The sequence below is a fragment of the Drosophila rhopaloa genome, unplaced genomic scaffold (genome assembly GCF_018152115.1).
Source record: "Drosophila rhopaloa isolate 14029-0021.01 unplaced genomic scaffold, ASM1815211v1 contig_115, whole genome shotgun sequence".
Classification (NCBI taxonomy): domain Eukaryota; kingdom Metazoa; phylum Arthropoda; class Insecta; order Diptera; family Drosophilidae; genus Drosophila; species Drosophila rhopaloa.
In genome coordinates, this window is record NW_025334990.1 from 3,511,421 (window position 1) to 3,534,582 (window position 23,162).

General features: G+C 38.3%; 2 protein-coding genes across 2 annotated transcripts; one reads left to right on the forward strand and one right to left on the reverse strand.

Moving 5' to 3' along the window:
• Positions 1-17,874: 17,874 nt before the first annotated feature.
• LOC108049567 (aminopeptidase N) lies at positions 17,875-22,516 on the reverse strand. Its single transcript, XM_017130786.2, has 6 exons — positions 22,435-22,516; positions 20,596-21,048; positions 20,388-20,543; positions 18,750-20,154; positions 18,200-18,696; positions 17,875-18,139 (listed from the first exon to the last, which is right to left on the reverse strand). Exons 2-6 carry the CDS (start codon positions 21,045-21,047, stop codon positions 17,923-17,925), a joined length of 2,727 nt encoding a protein of 908 aa, XP_016986275.2. The 5' UTR covers position 21,048; positions 22,435-22,516; the 3' UTR covers positions 17,875-17,922.
• On the forward strand, positions 21,764-22,924 carry LOC108049568. The gene has a single exon (XM_017130788.1). The coding sequence runs from the start codon at positions 21,794-21,796 to the stop codon at positions 22,610-22,612; it is 819 nt and encodes a 272-aa protein (XP_016986277.1). The 5' UTR covers positions 21,764-21,793; the 3' UTR covers positions 22,613-22,924.
• Positions 22,925-23,162: the final 238 nt, after the last annotated feature.

Here is a 23,162-nt window from a genome sequence, read left to right on the forward strand (position 1 = left end):
CTGTTACATACTTGGCCAGAATACAACATACCCTTTTAAATTTACATTGAACGGGTATTTATGAAAACCGGTTTTGTTACATCGAATCTTATTATTTATGGAGAAAGTGAAATTTTCTTTAACTTGGCTATCAGTTGATTTAGTTGTATGTGATAAACTAAAGTATAACCATTTGATGCACGGTTTTCACTGACTCCATTTATTTCATTACCGAGCTATTCATTTTTCGTTACCCAACTTTTAGTCATTGACTCCAATCTCACCCGAAAGATAGTCAATGACGGCAAACTTTGGTAAAAGGTAAGTGAGGGCAGCAATGTAATATCACATATTGATAACAATATTGCAACAGCAAAGAATTTTTAGAAGACAACGTTTTTATTGCCAAACTTTATTATGGTGCTTGTTATCTTCAAGAATCCTAATTAAAAGTTGTTATTGCGTGGAAAATTATGCACTAGTTAATTTTCTTTATCTTTCTAAAGCTGTTTGTACCGGCTTTATAATAACACTTCTAATATTTTTATCGTTTTAATAGAAAATTTTATAACTTTAGTCTACTGATAAAAACTTGATTCATTTTCTTAATTTATTTCCTCTTTTAACTAGGCATTTGACAATTTCACACAAACCCGAATTTGCTACCTTAAGCCTTAAAATTTACCAGCCAAAAATATGTTAATCAGGTCCTTAGCAACTTTGTATTTTTGCAAATGGATCGGGGATTTTCTGAAGCTTGAACAAACCCAATTAGCGGCCCGAATTGAGCGAACAGTTTTGCTTTTAACTAGCAAGTTGAAGGCCATTTATCAGGGAATCTAATCTAATCCTTTTACTGGTCAAATAAATTAAAATGGAAAGCCTTTTTCGGCAGCCAGGCCACTAAATTACACCAAAGATAATTAACCTGTAGGGCCACGGATTTCGCGGAGAGCGGGAAAGTTGGAGTCTCGATGGTTTTTGCGGGAACTTTATTAGGTCTTCGACCCAAAACAGCGGAAGCAGAAGCGACGAAGGAGTATCACCAAGGACCAAGGACCAAGGAGCCAACTGAAATTACAAAATGGCGCAAATTATTGCGGGACAGCCTCGACCTCGTTGGCTATTTCCGTCGGCAGGCATTTTTCCAAATGAAGTTTGCAAGTAATCATGAAAAAGGTAATTTAATAAAAGCAAAATCGAGCAACATAAAACTAATTTACGGCCTGAAATTGCCTGTGAAAAGCGAGTGAAAACACAGAAAAATGTGGCCAAAGAAGGCTGAGGTCACAGTTCGGGCCAGGCCTTTGAAGTTCAAGGTTAAACACACTTTCCAGCTGCCGCTGCGGTCCATCCAGCTGTAATAATGGACTGGTGAAAAGGAGCAGAAAGCAAGAGATCGATTCAATAAAGGATAAGCCATCGCATGCATAAGCTCCTTGAGTGGCTGAGTCCCCAACAAGCGGCAGTGCCACATGTCCGGCAATTTCGCAGCAGCAACATCAAGGGGCACAGCGGCAAAGTCCGGAGCAACGACAGCAACATTGCTCAATAAGCGGCTCAAAATGGTTGCAAAAAGGGCAAAAAGCTGGCTTTGTAGGAGAAGGACTTCCTCAACTTTTTCCACATACTCAGTCCTGTGAAGAGGAAAAATAAGTTCTGAACCGATTTAAGTTCATACCTCTTGACATCAAATTAAATAAAATAATGTAATCTTTAGAATTTTTAAATTTTTTGTATAGCTTAAAAATATTAAATTAATAAAGTGATTCAAATGTATATTATTATACCTTATCAATTTTTTATAACTTATTTAAATTAAGAGAATAAGGAACTATGTGCTTGCAAGCTTATGATAAACAGAAAATGTTCACTTATTTTTTGGGCAACGTAACTTTTAACTCATAAAAACATTAAAACTTTGTCTCGTCAGAATTAATTTTTGAACTTACTTGCACAGAGAAAACAAACAAAAGTGTTTGGTGCAAAAACAGTGTCGAAAAATTGTATGAAGTAAAACGTTTTCATACGGATTAAAGTAAAGTAAATCTACTTAAAGTTTATTAAATGTTTTTTTCACTTTTAAAATGTTGTTGCACTGTTTAGGTGCAAAAACAATGAAATTTAGAGCTCAATTTTTTCTGTAAGTAACTGACTTTATAAATCGGTTGGTAAACTATTTTAAAAGTGGTTTTCAACGCCACAAAACCCTCCTTAGCCACACATATGACAAAACAATTTAAGAGCTTATTTATTCCACATATTTTTTTACCCCTTCCGCTCTCATTTTGCTTCTTGCTCATTTTTGCTGGCTTGTGTCCAGGCGCTGAAAATATTTGGCCAGAAAATGTTGCAAGGCCAAGAACTGCAGCAGCAAATATTGCTAAAAATGCTAAAGGACAACATGTTAAAGTTTAAGCAAATATGTTTGCCAGTGAGCAGCGTCCACCCCCTGTAGCCTTTGACCCCCTCCCCCATTAGACCCCCAACCCCCAACCCCTCCCCCTCATGCGGTGGCATTGGCTGCAGCATTTTACGGGCAAGCAAGCAATTTTGGCTTCCTTGCTCGGATGCGAATCCAAATCAAAGCATTTAAGCAGGAATTTCTGTGTGTGTCCTTTTGCATTATTTAAAAGTTGCTTTAACGCCATTTTATGCTTCGGCACGCCAGCGAAAGTGGGGCAAACCATCTGGGATCTACGATGGCTGCGAGGAAAGTTTTCTGGTACTGGTACTGGTACTGGCCTACGCAAATGAGACCCAATTCCGTGAGGAGTGGAGTAGTGGAGCAGGTTCGAGCAGTAGGTCACCACCGGAGGAGCCGTACTTATGGCGAGGTTGAACTGAAAAACGTTTAAAGACCGCCAAGTCTTAAGTTTTTGAATAATGGCCAGTTTATGCGGTAAGTGATTTTCAAATGATTGCAGATATTGTGGTCATAACCTATCATTTAAATTTAATATTATTTAATGTTTTTAACGTTTTAGGAAATTTATTTGTAAATTGCTTAAATCCTTAAATTATAATTTAAAGCTCACCCTAATAGTTTTCTGAGGCTACTGTAAATCTAACTTTAATAAAAGAAAACTGTTTTAAATAACAAAAAGCTTAAATTATAAAAATTTAAAAATAAATGTGGTTCAATAATAATTTAATTTATAATTATGCCAATGGAGTTGTTAATATTTATTCTTAATTCTATTTTATATAATTTGACTTTTATACTAAGCCATTCGCCAAACAGTCTTGTTATCACTATTAATCTCAGATAAAACTTATTTTTAGATAAAAAGTTCACTAATTAAGTTTGTATAAACTTTAATTTAATATCAACATACCAAATCATCCAAATTTCCGGAATATAGTGTTTGTGCTTGTGGCATTCTCGGTGCTTTTCCTAAGTTTCTTATTTGCTCCATGTTGGCTTTATGGATAACTGCTGAATTCCTCATAAGCATTCTCGCATACCACAAGCAAAAATAACAATCTGTTTTCAAGGTTTTCGCAGCTGGTTTTTCTGACCCTCTGACCATCTTCATGCAGCCACCGAACATAATCTAAAACAGAAATGTTAAAATCCATTTTAATTTCTATTATGCAAATTTGCTCAAGTGCCATGTGTCGGGTTGTTGGGGCGACGTCAGATTTTAGCCCACTCCATTCCAGAAGTGGTCTGTCCCACAAACACACTAATATGTATGAGATGGGGAAGTGGTTCCGTCTAGTCTGGTTCGCCTTGCTCCGAATGCATGATAACTTTATTACGGTGGAGATGCGGTCCACGATGAGGGGTGAATATCGGGGACTGGACATCTCAAAAAAAATACAGTGAACCTTCTTCAGTTGGGAATTTCTTTTGCTAATAAAAAGTAAGGTCTTCAAAAACTTGGTTAAATTATTGGAGGAATGTATAATAAGACCATATTTTGGTTTTGAAAACATCTATTGAATAAATGATAAGACGATAATGACATCAAGGAAAGAAAATGTCAAAGGACATTAAATTTAAATATATTTTTTATTAGAAAGATATTATTAAAAGTTCGGCCATCAAAGTTCTACTGTAGATCCTGACCTCCTGCTTTTGATCCATATGCGGCAAACTTTTGCTAAAATAATTTTGGTTGAAAAATTTGAATGCAGAAATTTTCATAGCTGCATCCTTTCATTTCTGACATGGCCAATTCAATTTGTGAAAATATGGCACAAAGGCGACCGACAAAACAGGGCGAACCCGACATACTGGCATATATACAGAAGTATAGTGGGTGGCAGTACACATATGTAGTCTGTGGGCAGGGAAGAAGCCCAATTTAAACGCTTGCCGAGTGACACATGCCAGGAGTGTGGGAACAGGGATGCGAGACTGGAGACAGGACACAGGACACAGGACACGGTTCGGAGATGGGAGATGGAATACGGGAGATGGGAGATGGGAGACAGCAGACGGAGCTGCGACAGGAGCCACATGGCTGATGACAAAGCAAAGTGGGTCAAAAAAAAAGGAATATGCGAGGCATTTCTCGCGGGTGTCACACACATACAGCTCTCCTGCTCCTTCGCGCACATGTTAAACATCCTCGCGCCCTTGTCATGGCCTCCACCCACCACCCACCGCCCACCTTCGGCCGGCCCCAGCACCACCCCCTCGCCCGCGTCTCTCGCCACAAAGGCCCAGCGGTGTCAGCGGCGGCACTTTGACATTTTTGGAGCAATGTGCCCTGCGGCTTGAGCGGGTGCGGGTGGGGGTGGGGGTGGGGGGGGTTTCTAGGCTGTGGGGGCGCAAAGGATGCGATGGGCGGTGGAGTGGAGGTGGGCCGAGGGCGCGCTCTCTGCCCGGGTGAAAGGCAAATCATGTGCGCCAACAACAACATCAAATGAAACAAAACAACGCAAATTCACTTATAGTTAGCAAGAAGAAACCGAAGTTTGGATACTCTGAAAATTAAATTTTAAATTGTAACTTAGTAACTTTTTTCTTGAATCTTAAAATTTTACGTGAACACAAAAAAAAAGATTTTGCCTTTCCCAAAATTTTTAGACTTTTCTGTACAAAGTAAAAAAAAGTTTGTAGTTTTTAAAAAGGTTAAAAAGTATATTAAATTAAAGTATATGTATTCTCTATTCTTCTTAACCTTACAAGCAAATTAAGGGGCTTGATTGACTATCTCCTGGAAAAGCCTACATATAATATAATTATTAAACATAAATGTGCTGTGAAAACCTATTGACTTTAATTATACTATGACATACATATAGGAAATAATGGTTAACTTATTTATTTATTACCCATTATGGTATTTCCATATTATTTTTTTACTTACTGGCAAGGTTCTCAAGCGTGTAAAGCCGGCAACATACTCTTTCGCCGTCAGGGTATATCAATGCAACATGCAAATAGAATAAATGGAGCAGGAGCTGCGGCACGGGGAATACTGAATGTTGTGAATGGAGGGTGAAATGGGGCACTGGGACGGAGGGGGCCGAGGGGGAATCAAAGGAACCACGACATTGATTTCGCATTTGGCATTCGTAGTCGACGCTTGGAGCCCGGAGTTTGGGGATTCCCCTGGGAAGTGGTGCGAATCAGTTTACGTATGTCAATGGCGTTCGTTTCCTTTTGTAATAAAATTTTATGAGCCGCCGTCGCCTCGGCATTGTCAATTTTTATTGTTATTGTTTCGGCAACATAAACTTGAAATCGATTAGAGAGGGAGGGAAGGGGGCAGGGGACAAGCGTTTAAGAACCACAAGTTTAGCAAGTCAAAAGCTCAAGTGACAAAGTTTTATTTTGATTTATGGCCCGGAATCAGGAAAGCGCATAGAGCTTCTCCAATTCCCCATCTCCATTCCTCATCCTCCGCCAAGAAATCAAAAGTCATCGTCAGTCGGCCAGATAAGTAAAAGGCAAAAAAGCGAACCGAAACCAAAAGCCAAAAACTTGGCCAGCAGGCTGAACAAATAAATCACACAAATTAAACAGAGAGTCCAATGCAATTTGACGTCGCAAGTTGCAAAGTTCTTCCGCACGGATTGGGATGGGAATTGTGGGTGGCTCCAGGGGGGGGCTCGGTGGGTGGTTTTTGGGCGGTTCCGTGGGTGGTACCGCAGAACTGAAGACGCAGCAGATTGCGACCGCCGCTTTTATGATGCGGCCAGCAAAAGTTGGTTCTTAGCCCGGCTTATTGGCGCGTCGCCTTCGTCCTGCGATTCTTTCGCTCTCACTTTGCTTTTTTTATGCATTTCCCTTAATTGCATCAACTTGAGAATTGTTTGGCCAGGGAATTGGCCAAATAAATTGTTGACAAAGCCAGTAAGCGATATGCTGCGGGGGATGAGTAGCTCTATTAGCTTTTACATGTTAGATTAAACTTTTAAATGCAGGAAATTTGCTATACAAATTGTTGATTTTTCTTAAATTTTCGATCCTTACATTTTCGTTAACGAAAAAACTTAATAAGTAATTTATATTTTTATTGGTATTATACTTTTGATACAATCAAATCGTAAGCTTTTTTCAGGCATTTTCAGACACACATTTTTATTAAAAATTTTATAATTTTTTTTGTTTTTCCGCGTGAATCAGCAAATTGAAAATATTAATACTTCTCAAAAATAAATACACAACGTAAAAAAATGGTAATAAGTCATCGTTTATTACCAGTACTAATATTTATATTTTATTTGAAAAGTCCAACTTAAGTTTCTTATTTATAAGCTTGATTGGAAGTTTGTTTGCATAGGTTTCATAATTTTAATGTTTTATTTGCTTGTGTTTTTAAATTACTCAAGAATATTAAACTCTTAAAGATATGCTATGCTAAATATAGATTATCGTTGTTTATCAAAAAGTTATCAAGTTATTAACCAAAAGCATGCTTTGGTACTCCACAGGCTGGCTAATCTACTCGATTTATCAAATGGCCATTAACAATCGATAAATTCGAGTTGGCAATTTCCGCTATCTGCCAGTCAATGATTGTCGCACTCCAACTCCAACTTCAAATCCAAGGATCCCAGTTCCGAAGTCCCAGTCCCCGGCGAGATGATGAGATGAGGGCTCAACGCATTCACACGTAAGTCGTTTGTAATTTAGTCGAGTTCATAATCATAATAATTATGGGTGTGTGAAATGGAGGGCAAGGGAAATTCAGCTTATGGCAAAGTACTGCTCGGAGTTCTTTGCGTTTCCGTTTCAGTTTTTCCTTTATTTTCCTTTTTTTTTTACTGATGTAACTGTGCGCGGGCCTTTGCCCTCGCATTTCCTGCATGTCCATAACATGCGCAAATAACATAATTTCTGGCATTAAAATCAATTTTCATCTTTCCCCAGATGCCGTCAATTGTAGCAGCTGGTTCCATCTGCTTTCCCCTGATTTCCTCGCAGTTTTCTCCGCTCGTATCCGCTTCCGTTCTATTTGCCATGAATTGGCCATGGCATTGTCGTGAAAATAATGCAAATAGTAATTTCTGGAATTGCCTTTTTGGCTGCCATAGTAAACTTCTGGAAATAGCCATTGCCGTAGCCAGAGCCAGAGATTTCTGGCGGCGAAGGCCTCCTCTAATGACAATGGGCATCATTTTCATTCCCATTCCCAATTTAGTCCGTCGTTGTCTGCGGTCTGCGAAATAGCGCCCAACAACAATGTTCGCTAAAATTGTCGACCAGACAATATTTTCCACACGACAACCATCATAATGGACAGGCTGTGGAGAAAACTTAGGGTGTGGGTATACATTCAGGCACTTTAGCCTTAAAGTTTTTTCTAAAAAAAAAGGTAGGATATTTTCAAAACGGAAGATGTTCCCTTATAAGCCTTATACTAATTTTTAAAACTCATAATTCCAATGTCCCTAAGTTATGTTTACCATAGATTTTTTAAAAAGTTTAAGAGATAGTTAAATATTTTTTTGAGTTAATATTGGTTAAACTTTTAAGATTTTTTCACAGAAACATATTTGTAAGCTGAATATTTAAAATTCTTTTTTTTACGCAAAACAATAATGATGGACACTTTGTCAAGTGGCTGCACATCCTAGCACTTTAATCTGCAAGTTCCATTCCGAGAAAATCCCCTAGCCAGGGATTCAATTCCTTAAAGGCTTAACCGAAAGTGTCAAATCCAGGAAAAGTGAAACAGGGGCGTGGGTGAGGATTTCCTGAGAGGGTTCTCAAAGTGAAATAAACATTACAAAATAATATAAATGCGAAATATATATGGCAAGTAGAGCGGGGAAGGGGCTGGAGGGGGGATACGGAATGTGTGAAAAATGAAGGGAAATGCCGCGACGCAGAGGCGGAAATGAAAAATGCACGAGTAAGAGGGAACGGAAATGCTACCAACGGCGATAAGAATGCTTAACAGCAGCAACTACACCAACAACTTAAGGCAACAGAAGGAGCAGAAGCCGTGAAAGAAGTAAACCAACAATGAAAAAGAGTAATGCTTCAATAGTAGTACAAAGCATTACGACTCCAGAAGTGGACCAGGTCTTAAAAGAGGTAACAACAGCAAAAGAGATGAATTGCAAGTCAAATATCGCGTTAATGAAAAACGATTTAAAATTAGATATATATGTATGGTACATTTGTATATATATTTTTTATTTCTAAATAAAATTGTTTTCGTAAATTATAGTTCTAGTAAAATGAACAATACCAAACTAAAATCAAAATGTATTTTAAAAACTTACGTTACTTTACTTTACGTTATTTTACTTAACGTTATTTCATTACGTAAGAAACTTCAATTTGTTCAACAAAGTCTTTTAAATACAACAAATTCAATTCAAGCTTAGAAAATCTCCCAAATCGAACTATTAATTTACTAGTAATAGAAGTTTTATCATTAAGCTTATGTTTAATTCCTAATCTAGTTTTGAATTGTTAAAAGCGAATGCCTTTTACATTACATTTTTAACAGGCTTTCAATATAAACAAGAATACGCTTTTATTTATTTCTTTCATCCTTAAACTTTTTTTCAGACGAAGCGTAAAGTATAAGCCCTTCAAATCTCTCGACTTATTGTTTTGTTTTTATGACTTTCCCATTTTCATCCAAGTTGCTCCACTCGTTACTCCATTGGCTCAGCTTGTGAGCATGTGTCATTCAATTGCAAGTTAAGCGGCAAATTGAGAGCCCCGAGGACCATCTGAATTCGCCTGATTTGCGCTAATTGCGAGTGCAAGCGCCCGTGAACGCGTCCTCGAGTGGGAGGACTCCACTGCAGACCACTTGCACTTCCACCTTCGACTGCAACTCAACTCCACCCTCGCCTTTCGTGGCACTCAAAACAGGAAGCAGAACGTGCCTTTTGGCCAGATCATCACTGCACGGTAAAATATTATACATAACACATAACACTCATATAGTGGTTTTTTTAAGCCCTAATACCACATTTTATTTTTGATTCTTTAGTTTTATAATTCATTTTAAATTAAAAACCTGAGAAAGACTTGCAGATGAGGTTTCGACTTTACAAACACTATTTGCGTCTATAACTAGTTCATAAATACTATACAAAAGTTCGGTGAAATTCTAAAATGTTGTGTTATAGCCTTTAATATTTTTTTCTTTGTAATAGTAAATTTTACATGTGTGTAACCTAACAACACACAGTAAAATAGTTTAGTCCTTGTGAGTAAAAGTGCCATGCAAACTAATTTTCTGTCACCTTCAGGTTCTATGAATACTATATAGAGTTGTTTGACCATAAAATGGATACATTTTTAAAACTTACGACAAGTTCCAGCTGGGTACTACGTTTTCTTAAAATTTTGTGGTGCAATAAGTACATATTTTAAAAAGGGTAATTCTATTTTTATGGACCATAGAAATCAAAATGTCGTCAAACATTGGAAGTCCGTAATTTATGCTCTACCGTGGATCCTGAGGACGATGCCAAAAAAGTTTAAAGTTGTTTAAGTTGAGACTAAAACATGTGCGGGGTTTTTGTTTCTCTGAAAAAAATATATCAGAAATATGTAGGTAAAGTTTGTTTGATATTACCTTTTAAATATTAAATAATAACTAAATATTAAAAAAATTGATTATTTCCCTTTTTTATTCAACAACTACTAAATAAGATATGCTTCAATAATTTTTTCTGTGTGTGCTAGCTCTCACTTCACTTTTCTCTTTCTGAAGAAGTTATTCCCGTAAGCGGAAACTTCAGGGTGCCGAATAAATTTGTGCAGCGTGTCTGTTTGGCGTTTCACACCCAACCTATTGGCTTTCTAAAAAGGGGTATTCCCTGAGCGAAACAAAAAGCTCGAAAGGCAGAAATACAAGAAAGGGCCACCGACGAGACAAGAAATGAGTCATTAGGCAATAAGCAAACAGAAAAGAAGTGACGGAACAAGGGCCAGAAATTTGCACACGCGCTATCAATTTAAGGCTCAAACAATGGGACTTTTTAGCCCTTCTGCGGGCTATTTGTCTCCTGTTTTCCGCTTTCTTTTTATTGTTTTGTGTGCTGTTCCTTGGCCGCGTGCCGGCAATCAAAAATAATAAACACCCCTAATTTTGAGGACTAGCAGGAAGAATTGATGGCGTTGATAAGCGAAGTGTCCCCCGTCCCCCGTCCCCCGTCCCCCGTCCCCCGTCTAGATCTGCCCCTCATCCCCTCCCAGTGTCCCTCAGTTCCATTCTCTCATTAAAATCAACACCCGGCGCTGCTGATGATATTTCAGACCTCGTCATCGTCGTCGCAGCGTCATTAATATTTGGCGCTTAGGCAAATGCAGCCGCATGAATTGTGTCTAAATCCTCCCCCACTCTTAGCTCCCCCGCCCCCCTCGCAGCATCCTGTTGTGTCTTGGTGGGTGGGAAGTGGGTGGAAGAATGTGACCACCCAGTGGGTTTCATGCACTGGCAATAGCTACTAATAAACAAAAAACCAGTAGTATATTCGTTTTTTTAAAGATTTTTTTATTTACATGTTATAGAACTTTACCATAGAATTAAGAGTGGGCTTTTTATGACAGTGGATAACATAAGATTTATTAATCTTAAAGACCTCTGTAATCGAACTTTCCTGTAAACACTTTTATAAGGTTGATTTGTCAACCCGATTCTTCAAGATTCTATGAATTCATATTTATATATTACACATTATTACATTTTTACAAGACTGAAAATTCAGTAAAAACTGATGATATGAGCGGGGCACAGGAATCACTTCGTTTTTGAAATTACTCAAGAATGTGTCTAATGGTATGCCTCGAAGGTAGTTTTATATAATAAGTTCATTGAACTTCTAGACTCTAAATATTTGGTTGGGTACTTTCTTACACTTTTAAAATTATTTAAAATTTGGTAATTCCTGTAGCACCCTTTTCTAATCGAAATATTTTATCTTAAAAAGGGGCATACAATCTCATTTTCAAATACAAAATCCATCTTTTTTTAAAGTTTTTCGATACCCTTTCGAGATTATATTCCCAATATATGGACGACTTTCTCCCCGTGCACGAACAATGGGAAGATGACGCGTTGTGTTGTCCCATTTGCAGCGGGAGCAGGAGCAAAAGCAACACCAGAAACAGGACCAAGAGCAGGAGCAGGAGCAACAGAGATTTGGATCTTTTGGTCTATTGTTTGCAGCATCGAAATAATGCCGTTTCATGCATATGCATTCACGATGGGATATCGGCTGTATGGGGTAGAGGGTAGGGGGTAGGGGGTTGTGGGATTTAGAATAGGGAGGAGCACTGTGCAGACAATCAAATTTGATGTCAGAATGTGCCGGCGAATAAAAGCGGTCTGTTTAATATGCATATATGCATCACAGTCCCAGTTTCAGTTCCAGTTTTCATGTTATTCCGCACTCCCCACCCTCTATAATAGCCCCTCCCCAACTTTATCCCCCACTCATCCTTTTTAGCCGTGTATGTATGTATTCGCCAAAGCGCATCAAAATAATGAGCAGCCGCCCGTAAATATGCTTTAAAATTTTACGAGTTGTCATGGGGGATTAATGGGAGCCAAAAAGGATATGGATTTTGAGGGAACTTCCATTATTCAGCAGAGTTCCGAGTGAACAAAAAAATGGTGCCAGATTAGACTGATTGTGCAGCAGTTTCAAGTGGTGAAAGCTAATGCCAATCTAGTGTAGGGAAAACACGGAGGAAAGGGCTTATATTTTCAATATAAAATCTATAAATGTATAACAAAAAGTTTTAAAATAGTGATTTTCATTACAGATTCGATTTATACTAAAACAGAAACAAGGGAATTTTCTTTTTATTTGTGAGTGTATGAGTTTCCACACAACAAATCTGCATTCGTGTCCTATTCTTTTTTATCTTCAAGTCAGGTGTAGAAAAGGGAAGTGGATGAGCTCTTCCTGTCGATGTGCATGTCCTTGCTTCTATTGGTTTTCCCCTCAGTGCGTGCTAAAAGTGTTTTTCTTTGGACGCTTTCTTTTTGCTGTGTGCCTGGGTAAACAGAAAGTCGGCAACAACAGCAACAGAAATCAACTATAAGGGGCACTTAAAAGAAACATATAGAAGAGAAAGTGGCTTGAAAAAGGAGGAGAAAGTGGCTCGGGAAAAGGGAACTCGATGCCGTTTTCTCGGCAGCTTGCTTCTATTATTGTTGCCAATGTTGTTCTGAGTGGGAGGTTGGGAGATTTGTTTTACACTGCCAAGGTCGTGCCACAACCCACTCAAAGTGGGGCCAATCAAGTGCTCGTTGAGGTGGTCAAGTGAATTATTGAGGCATGGGTTACATGACTTAGAAGAGTCGAATTTACATTAGCATCAAGTGGCTGACACTCTCAATATTTATAGAGGTGTCGAGCGAATCCATTTCGATGATTGCTTATCGATTTAATGGAAATTAGCCGTAATAACAATTAACCATTGAAGTGAAAAAATACAGGAATAATTTAAAGAAAGGTATTTCATTCTTATACTTACACCTATAATTGTAAAGGGTTTTAATTTCTTTTATAAATAAGGCTTAATTAATTTCAAATAAACATCATTTTAGCTACAATTTCGAAATCATTAATTTGACCTGATTCAGATCTACCTCCATCAGCTCAATATATTTAGATGAATATATTTAAATCACTTTAATGACTTACTATCTAAAGGATTTGAGTCCTTAAAGTGCTTACAAATGCCTTTACGCACTCACAGATGAAAACACCCAGTTACACATAATGCCAGTGAAGTGCCGCATGTGCAAGATGGTGCCACACAAATTTAAACTCTACAAGGAGAATTTCTGTTGCAAGTTGCAGCAATAAAATATTTGCAATTTAATTAAACGAAATTAAACAATCCAGCCAGCATTTGTGCAAACATGTGTGGCAATTGTGCTTGCCTCGTAATCTAAATTTGTAAGTTGCCATCTCTTTGTCCCGGACCCTCTCCTTTTTCCCGGCTCTGTCCGTCCGTCTCTCCGTTAGCCGGACAAGGGAAGTTTTTGGGCTTCTGGTCGTGTTTCCCCTTTTGTGGCAACTTTCTTGAATGTCTCGCAGCCTGGAGGCGCCAGCAAGAAATAGTTTTCACGTTCTATTTCTTTCGACCAGAATTCAAACAAAAGTACTGGGGCCCGGGGAAGGAAGCAATAAATGTAAAGTAATGTAAAGAAAGTTTTCGCTCTGATTATGATGAGGGCGGTGGGGCAAGGTGGAAACACTCGCATTCGGTCAGCAAATCGATTCGATTCGGATTGTGAATATGCATCAGACCCCGCACAATCAAAACATGCTAGCCAGTGCAGAAATATTTGCATAAATATTTGCACACGCAACCACCGAACCGCCCGGCCAAAGTCAATAAAAAGGATTTTCGCATTGGCCAAAAGTTTTTAATGAATTTATTTCCCCTTGGCGCCATTAAAACAACGAACAATGAACACTCACACCCCGATCTGCCTTAATTTACGACATCAACAAAATGTAATACACAAGTTAGACAATAAAAAGCATCGACATCTCCCATCGAAAGGCAAACAAACAAGCAGCAGGGAAAATGGAAAATCTAAAAAGCCCAAGAACAATGAAGCAGCAAAGCTTACGAGGGAAAAATGCACTAATTGAAATATATTTCCTCAATAACGGGCTAAAAAGAAAGCAAACTTGGCAGGTAAAAGGCCAGTGCAATGAAAAGGTTTCTAAGTTCAGTGAGGGCTTTAAAATGCATTTCAAAATGACTCATACTAAAAGTTATGAAAGGAGCTTTGTGCAGAAAGAAATTAGCAATGAAAAGAAGTATTTAAAAATCTGAAGTCTATTAATGGCAAGAACATAAAGAATGTAAAACGAACGAAGAATAATAAATATAAAGCAAGTATACAAATAGTAAAAAGATTATGGTATACATCTATAACTCTTAGTATTTCAAAATGTATCTATAGTTTTATAAAAATGTGTAATAGATTTGTACAGCTAAAAGAATTTCGGTCCGGAACCAGAGTTAAAAGAAAAATTAATAATTAGAAGCCTTAATATTTATATTTATATATAATATTTATATTTAATATTACTTTATTTTAAGACATTTATTTAACCTTTCAATTGATTTATTATTTTAGCAAGATAGTTTAAAAACATTTTATATATCGGAGATAAAATAAATTGCAGGTGGCAAATTGCCAATTATTTAATTAATAATAATGTGCCATCTTGGATATAATTGACAGACGTCGTTGGTGAAGTAAAATACAATCAACAAAAACCCCATCCCCAGAAAATATGAAGCCCATTAACCTATTCGCATTTGAGCACAATGGTAATCACGTTTACAACTCCTTGGGAGTAGCAATTGACCCGATTGCCGGACACACAGCATAATCGACAAATCTTTGCCAAGAATTGATAATCTAAACACTCCAATTGAATTGCAATTGCAGCTACACACAAATAATTTGTCTCACTTAAATGGGGTGCGGGGTTCCGTGGGTGCAAGCTTGTCGTATTCAATTAGGGGTAATTAGACCGTTTTCCATTTTCCAATGGACAGCGAGTGGAGGTCCTGCGTCAGTGCCACGTGCACAGAAAACCAAGTCCATGGATACGCACACGGATTCACACACTGGCAAACCGAACTGGACAGATACACCCACACACACACACACTCAGGAGCAATCTGCGAGGCACGCATCGAGAAATTCAATTTTAATGCGGCTATTACATAATTTGATCCCTGCCCTGCCAGGCACTGAATGCATATTAATTAACGTCCAAAATTTGATTGTGTGCCAAGCTGCAGAAGCTGAAGGATCCCCGAATTGCAGTCAAGGCATATTGCAGCTAAAATCCAAATTTAGCCCCGGGCATCTGGCATTGAAAAGAGCTAACCAAGCATAAAACTTCATCCTCAAATTACTCACATACTAGCATTCATCAATTTTAGATGGGAAAATTAAATACTTCAAGAAGACCAAATTTTCAACTTTCAAATTAAAAATGACTTACCAAAACACTTAATTATTCTTTGACACTTAAATGATTCAAGAATATAAGTCTTATAAAGTTCCTATCAAAATTATACAAGAGTTGGAATATTTTCTGTTTAGGCCAAATGTCAAATTGTCAAATGTATACTGTTCAAATTGGAGGTAAATATATTATTAAATTTATATTAGTCGAAGAAACAAAAGTTTTTTAAAGTTACGAAATCCAAAGGGATGCAAGGATAACTGTTTTTATACTTTATACCATTTTACAATACCCTCTTATAATTTCAGTCAAAAGTTTGCAACGTAGTGAAGGGCGTTTTTCCGACACTATATGTACATATATATTCTTGATGCAGAAACTATAAATGGCCGGATCGTTTTAATTTAGCTTTTATAAAAATCGGACGACTATATCATATAGCTGCCATAGGAGCAATTGAAAAATTTATCGGAAATTGTTTTCAAGCAACAAAGTCGAAATATAGAATATTTATTTTTTGTAACACAAAACTTTGTTCTTTCTATCTGTAGTTCGCTTTGTAGCTATATCTATAATACATGCTATATAATTAAAAACAAATATAGATTTATATCAGATTTACCTTTAGATATTTCCATTTGACCCACATTATAAAGCTCCATAGTCTCAGATATATGAGAGAAAACAAAAAAAGAAAATACTTTAAAATTCTTTACTTTTTAGTCGACTAACGCATTCATATGTTTTTGGAGAATACTTAAATCGACAATTAATTTGACATTTGCACCGCTCTTGCTTTCTGACGCGGTCAAATTCAATTAATTTGTGATAAATAAATAAGCAAAAAGTAGCGCTAAAAATGCCGATGTCCAGGGTAAATATTTAACATGAAATAATCCGACATCCGAGTCCGTGTGTGTCGAAAAACATTTGCACATCCCCGGACCAAATTGTTCTGCTCTGTTTCTGTTCTGTTCTACACGCACGTCAAGCTGGCATCACATTTAATTAATTTAATATCCGCTTTTAACAAGCATTAATAGCGTTAATTTTTCTGACAGGGCCACTTTTCATTTGCATTTTCGTATGCATTTCCCAACAAATATAGCGATGCATACTATATAAGATGTATGTGCATATGGATTCCCTTTGTGGTTTCAATTATGGGTCATCAATTGATTGATTCAGCGCAATATTTACTTGAATGAATTTTACTGCCAACGGAATTTTTTAAAAGGTTTTTAACTCTTAATTTTTTACATTTATTTCGCAAAGCTAAGAACCTCTTAGTCAGAATCACAGAATTAATTTAATGACAAATATTTTGCATCTATCCTTGCAGCTCCCGTTCTCCCAAGTTATTATCTATTAATTGTATTAATTGTAAATTACTGAGCATCTTCCAAAGCTTTCAATTGAATTAGCCTTTATTATCTCCGGGCGATTGTAAGCTTAAATTCTGGAAAATATTCCTTATTGTCTGCTGAAGCAGTCCATAAACAAGTCAGTGATTGTTAGTAAGTGCAAGCTTAGTTGAAGTGACTACAAGATTGCATAGTTGAAGTGACTACAAGATTGCATAAGCCATCAAATTGGATGCAATTGACATATACTTTCACCTGATTGACGCCTTAAGTCTCTCTTTTGCAATGCAATCCATTAACCCCCTGGCACATCAATTACGAGCGATTAATTTGGCTAATTGGCTGACAGTTGTGGATCCCGATCTCGATCCCTATTCCTATTCCTTTTCGTACTCCAATCCCTGTTCCAAAGCCAGATGACAGGAACTGGAAGCGTTAAACAAAGGGGATAACTAAATGCCGGGCCGCCATTTCCATGTTCTTTGCACATGTCATCATCGGTGGAAATGGCAGGACGGAATACATATTTTGACGTACCCGTGTAAACGTCAAATGCCAGAAGGAACCAAACAGCTCCGCCAAAACAAAGGAGCTGCAGATGGATGCCGCTCGGACGAATAGTGTCGGTGTGTGTCCCGTGTCAGGCAATCCACCAGTCAAAGTCCTGACAGGATCCGTTTCTGACAGCTGGCCTCCTTAGGCCCCGTCCTGCCCTCCCCCCAAATCGCATTCCTTTCAATGCCGGCTCAAAGATTTCATCGCCATTGCCTTAATTAATACCGAAAACATGGAACTTGACAGCTCGCCGAATCTTAGCCACAATGAGTTTACACAGGTACTGGCACTGGAATTCCTTTCAAAAGTCGGGAATAGGTCCACAAAACTTATTTAAACTTAAGAAATGGATTTTTTGTGAATGAAAATTCTATTATAACAACACTTTTTATCAGGAACGATTAGTAGGAGTGTTTAACAAATATGAACAGTATGTAATTCAGAAATTTATAATGTTATAGCTTTCACTTTTTAATTCATTATAATCAAAATGTCAAAAATATATATAATAAATTGAGAGTACAAAAATATTATATATAAAATATATTTAAAATATTAATTTCCAGATTGTCAGGCTTGTAATACAAGGCAATAAAATCCCAATTATTTTAATTTTTAGTGTGAAATATTATATACGTTTCCTTAGAGCCTCACTAAAATCACTGGAGCAATCCTTATGCCATTTCTGATTTATTTCACCCAGTTTGAGGGCCTCTTTTAGAGGTTCTTCGTACTCCTTGAGATCCTTCAAATGCACATTAAGTTGTTCCAATTCCTCAGGACTTTGAAGATTTTCCGCCAAGCTGACCAATAGTCCTTTGAGCTCTTTCTTCTTAAACTTTTTACTGCAGGGAATTCCATTGCATAATAAAGTAATATAAATAAGTATAACATTTTAAACTTACCCCAGGATTTTTGCATTGCTTAAAATATAGTTTCCTATGGGAGTAACCATATATTCTCGACTCAAGGCTGTCGTAACTGCTAGCATATAACAATCGCTAAAAAGTTTCTCCTCTGATTTAAAAGTAAAGTCCAGAAACTGCTCGAAATGTTTAAAATTACGACTGCAGCCGATGGCCGATGCAAATATCCGCCTCTGAGCAGAATTTGTGGTGTTCTGAAAGAGGCTAAATATCTTCTGAAACTCCATCTCGCCGCCCTCTTCCAAAAACGAACAGTAGGCAATCTTCTGGAAATGGGAGGGCAACTCAACCTGGGACCGATTCCAATTTGACATGATCAATATCTTGGCCTGATTAATGCAATCATCCACGTGATAGCAACATGCTTGGGAATATACGAATTGCAATAAGGGAATATCTTTGATGGCGGGGCTTGATAGTGCGGCTAGTTTTGGAAAGCGACTGTACAGCGGTAAAATCAACTTTTGCATATAGATCTATAACAAAGAATTAGGATTATTATAAATTAGTACAATCTAAAAGAGCTCACCTTAAATTCCTTTGCCTCCTGACCACGCAACAAAGCTCCAAAGTGATTTAAGATTCCAACACCTCTCTGCCAAGGCAGAAAGTCCTTCTCTTTTTTCAGATATTCCAGCAGATCAAAGGCTTTGTCATATTTCTGGAGTTTTACTGAGGCCAACGCCATTAGATCGTCTACTAACTGAGCTCTATTTAGTTTGTGAATACCACCATGATTGTGATCATTCAAAAGACTTTCTATTATTAGGTCCCAATTGTGTTCATCATAGTTAACTCTAAAAATTGTGCTAACTTGGGGATTAAGAATAATCCATTTATCAGCGGCTGGGAGGTCAGGCAACTGCAAAACTTTTGTAGCAGAAGGACACTCTAACCAAAACTGTGGATTAGTTTGCTCAAAGTCAGGATGATTTTGTCTAACAAAAGTTAAGGGAACCCACCAGCAGTGTGAATCCTCTGAAATATTCTTGCCCTGGTAGAATCTGGTTTGATTAAGAGTTAGTCTGCCAGTTTTGTAGTCTCGAATGAGGGTAACTAAGGGATAGCCCCCCTGTAAAGTCCATGAATCCATGGCCCTACTTAGATTAAAGTCCACGGGAATAACCCCATTTAGCTTTGATACCTCCTGAAGAGACTGCCAAAGATCTCCTTGATCCACATTTCCCAGTGAGTACTTCCTTAAAAAAGAACGAATGCCTTGGAAAAAGGATTCCTCTCCAAGCAGCTTGTGCAACATGCGGATGGTAAGTGCTCCCTTTTTATAAACATACTCTGTAAACTGTCCGAGTATCTGTGAAGAGTTCTTCACTTCCTTGGAGATGGCTGGCACAGTACCCCCCGAGTCCATGGCAAAAAACGTTCCCAAATCCAAAGCTATAAATCGCTCACCCCTAGTCAAATCAGGTTGCAAGGAATCTAGGGCCAAGTAGGAGAAATAAGTGGATGTACCTTCCTTCAACCAGAGATCGTTCCACCACTTCATAGTGACTAGATTTCCAAACCACTGATGCGCATACTCATGGGCCACCGTTTCGGCAGTACGATCCTTCTGTTGCTGCAGATTAACGCCCTGGTTTTCCGGCAACTTATCTTCGTTGTAGACGACCAGACCCCAGTTTTCCATTGCCGAAAATCTATGAGTGGGTACAGTGAGTTGATCGATTTTCACCAAAGGAAAATCGATTTGAAAAAGATTCTCATAAAAGGAAAGCAGCTTGGGTGCCATTTCCATGGAAATAATTTCGCGATCCAGCAACTTTGGCTGCATCCAGTTGCGAATGATTACTTTATTGCTGGTCTGACTTTCCTCGGTGGCTGCATTTTTCAGATCATGAACAGCATATGCTACTAAATAGGTCGAGGTCCTCAGAAGTTGCTCGTGATCGCACCAAATGTAGTTTTCGAGACTATCACTGAAAAAATAAGAAATTTAAGTTACATTGTAAGTTTTATTAATTATACAAAAATAAAATAGGTTTAAATTAATATAAAATATTTATACTGCTATATATTTTAGTGCGAGGGTTATATTCAAGATAGACAGGTAGATAGGGACAGTAGTAATCCTGTTTATTGATCCTGTTTGTGTCTAATGCAATAATTTACTTAAACCTCCAAAGTCTGAAGTCCAGACTTATATACTTACTGATCTTGACATCCAAGGATAGGCATACCAGTCAGACCCGTGAAGTTTTTATGATAGCCCAGGGTCACATTGAAGGTGGATTTCCAGGACGGTTCATCAAAACAGGGAAATGCCTGTCGGGCAAACGTAGGCGAGAATTGGGTGACTGCTAGGTTACTAAAGATTTACAAAGTTAGATATGAACTGAACAATGGTCCATGAAACTCACTGAACTTCTTTGGTATTCTCATCGGTGTAATTACTTTTGTAGTAGCCACTTAACGAATCATTTAGCCTTGCATCAAAGTGCATTTCCAATTGGTATATCTGACCCTTTTCCAGTTCCTGACATAAGTGCAGGATGTAGAAATTATAAACCTCATTTATTTCGATTTTAGTAACGTCGTTTTTTCCCTGGTCGGAGCTCACTGACGTACGATTCTCATCTATCTTCAGGTTTGCCGCATGCAAAGTGATATTTTTGGTCGACTCTCGCGTTAAAAGATCGATTTTTACAGAGCCTTCGAACCTTTGATCTGTACTATTTAAATGAGTGAGGATTCGCAGGTTATAGTGTAGAGGCTCCAGAGCAGTGGGCAACCGATAATGATCGTACGCAGCCTGGATAGAAGGAATTATAAGGATAAGGAAGATCCAGGAAAATCCGTTGAGCTGCGGCATGCTGTAAATAGAGAATGAGATTATAATGATTTGACAGAATCAGGCTTAGCATGTTTCAAATGGTCTTAAAAGTATAGGGAAAAGGGAAACTTAAACTTAATGCTGAAGTGGGAATGGCTTAACAGCAGATTAAACAAGAAGTCGAAAACCTTGAAAATATAGTATATTGTTCTCAGAATCGACTAGTGATTTTAATGCTGTTAGAATGTTATTTAACGAACATATGGCAACTATATAATTTATCCTTAAATTTGTATAAAATTTGTAAATGTATTTTTGAAATCGGGTCAGTTTCATTGTTATATACTTATAGCAAGGTAAAGTTAGATTCTTTGTTCTATTATTTTTCCCACTTTTATAAAATGTAATTATAATTATTATTACTAAATTATACAATTTTTGAAATCGTTTAAAACGAATGAATATTTAGGAGTACTTTGCAACTATTTGATATAGTTGATCCACCGCGATCCGACTTACTATACGTACATATATACTAAGTCTCATTACGAAAGTTTTAAAACTAGGGGACTAGATGGCGGACGGATCGACTCGATTGTTGATGCTGATGGTGATCAAGAATATACATAATTTATATGGTCGGTAATGTCTCTATTACTGAGAGAAGTGAAAATGGATCGAAAATTAATGATTTTAATTTGCTTGGTTATTTGAAAACCAGGTAGGTCTTGACTTATTCTCTTTATGTTCATTTTGCTCTCTAGTTTGTCTTTCTTGTTTCCAATATGTTTTTGAGGTTTCTGCGTGGCTCTAGTCGCACCAAAATTATCTGTATAGCGCGGGTCTATGGTCCCAACACCCCTCAGACGCTCTGCCGCGCCGCACTTCAACCACACCGCAGTCTGGGTCATCTGACCAGGAGGCGACTGCGCTGGAAGCTCAGCGTGATGCAGTTGCTCAGTGGACTGCGGCACCGCTACTGCCTGTGGCGCCTCCGCCGTCTGTTGGGCGTGGCCTTCGACGAGGGCGGATTCCAGGAGGGGACTCGCCAGGCGGCGGCCACCATGATCGAGGCAGTGCGCCAAGCGGACTGGCCCTGCATCCGGAGTTGCTGCACGGAACGTGGATCGGCGGACATCTACGGCTTGTCCCAGGATCAGAAACCCCATGACAGTTTGGTGATCTTTCAGAGGCAGCACCTGCGACATGCCCTCCCAGTGAGAGTGGTGCGTCGCTGGATCGACGGTCGGTCCTATGTCCTCGTGGACATGCTGTTCGTCGGCCTGCGCAATCTCCTGGATCTGGGCACTGCTGAGGAGAAGGATGAGATGGTCCGGCGGATTGAGACCGTGCTGGCGAACTCGCAGATCCAAGAGGAGTTCGACCCGAAACACTGCCGCCTGGCCATAGCCGAACTAGTGCTCACCTTCTGCAAGGAACTGGGCGAGTCCGAGGTGGATGCGCTGGACGCGGATGCCAAGGACCGGGATGAGCGTCCAGATGGCTGGCTGGTGGACTCCTACGCACTGCACCGCTTCAAGCTGATCAGTTTCAGTCCCAAAACTCTGAGCTTTCGCGTTATCGAGTTCCCGAAACCGGTTTAGCACAGCAATGTAACCCGAAATGTCTCTGTTTTGAAGGTGTTTTTATTGAAGCACTCGAAGCAATTGCAGTCACGTGCCGTTTAGTAGTTCAACGATCGCTTCCAACAAATTAGCATTTATTTTGACCGACTTTACAAGCGAACATCGCGCGACACTGGTCTGTAATGAACTGATCGGTTTTGAGGACTACCTGATATATTTATGGCATTGCTTCGTGAGGTGTGTTAAGAAGCTAGCTATCACTGTTGTTTTATTTACGTTTTTCTTTATTATGTATTTGAACAAATTATAAGCGATTATCTTAGTGTGTAACAACTTTTTTGTGGTAGGAAACCATTTTAAACTATAAACGTAAGATAAGAGGGGTGGTAAAGTGTACATTTTTGTCATAAATAAAAAAATTTTAAGTTCTAGCCATTAAAGTTTGACACGTAATTATTTAAGTAAGACCATTAAAAAAAATTTTAAAGTACATTGACATTGTATTGTACCATGCTCCTAAAGTAATGTAGGAAATTCAATATTTTTAATAATATTTTAAATTTTCATT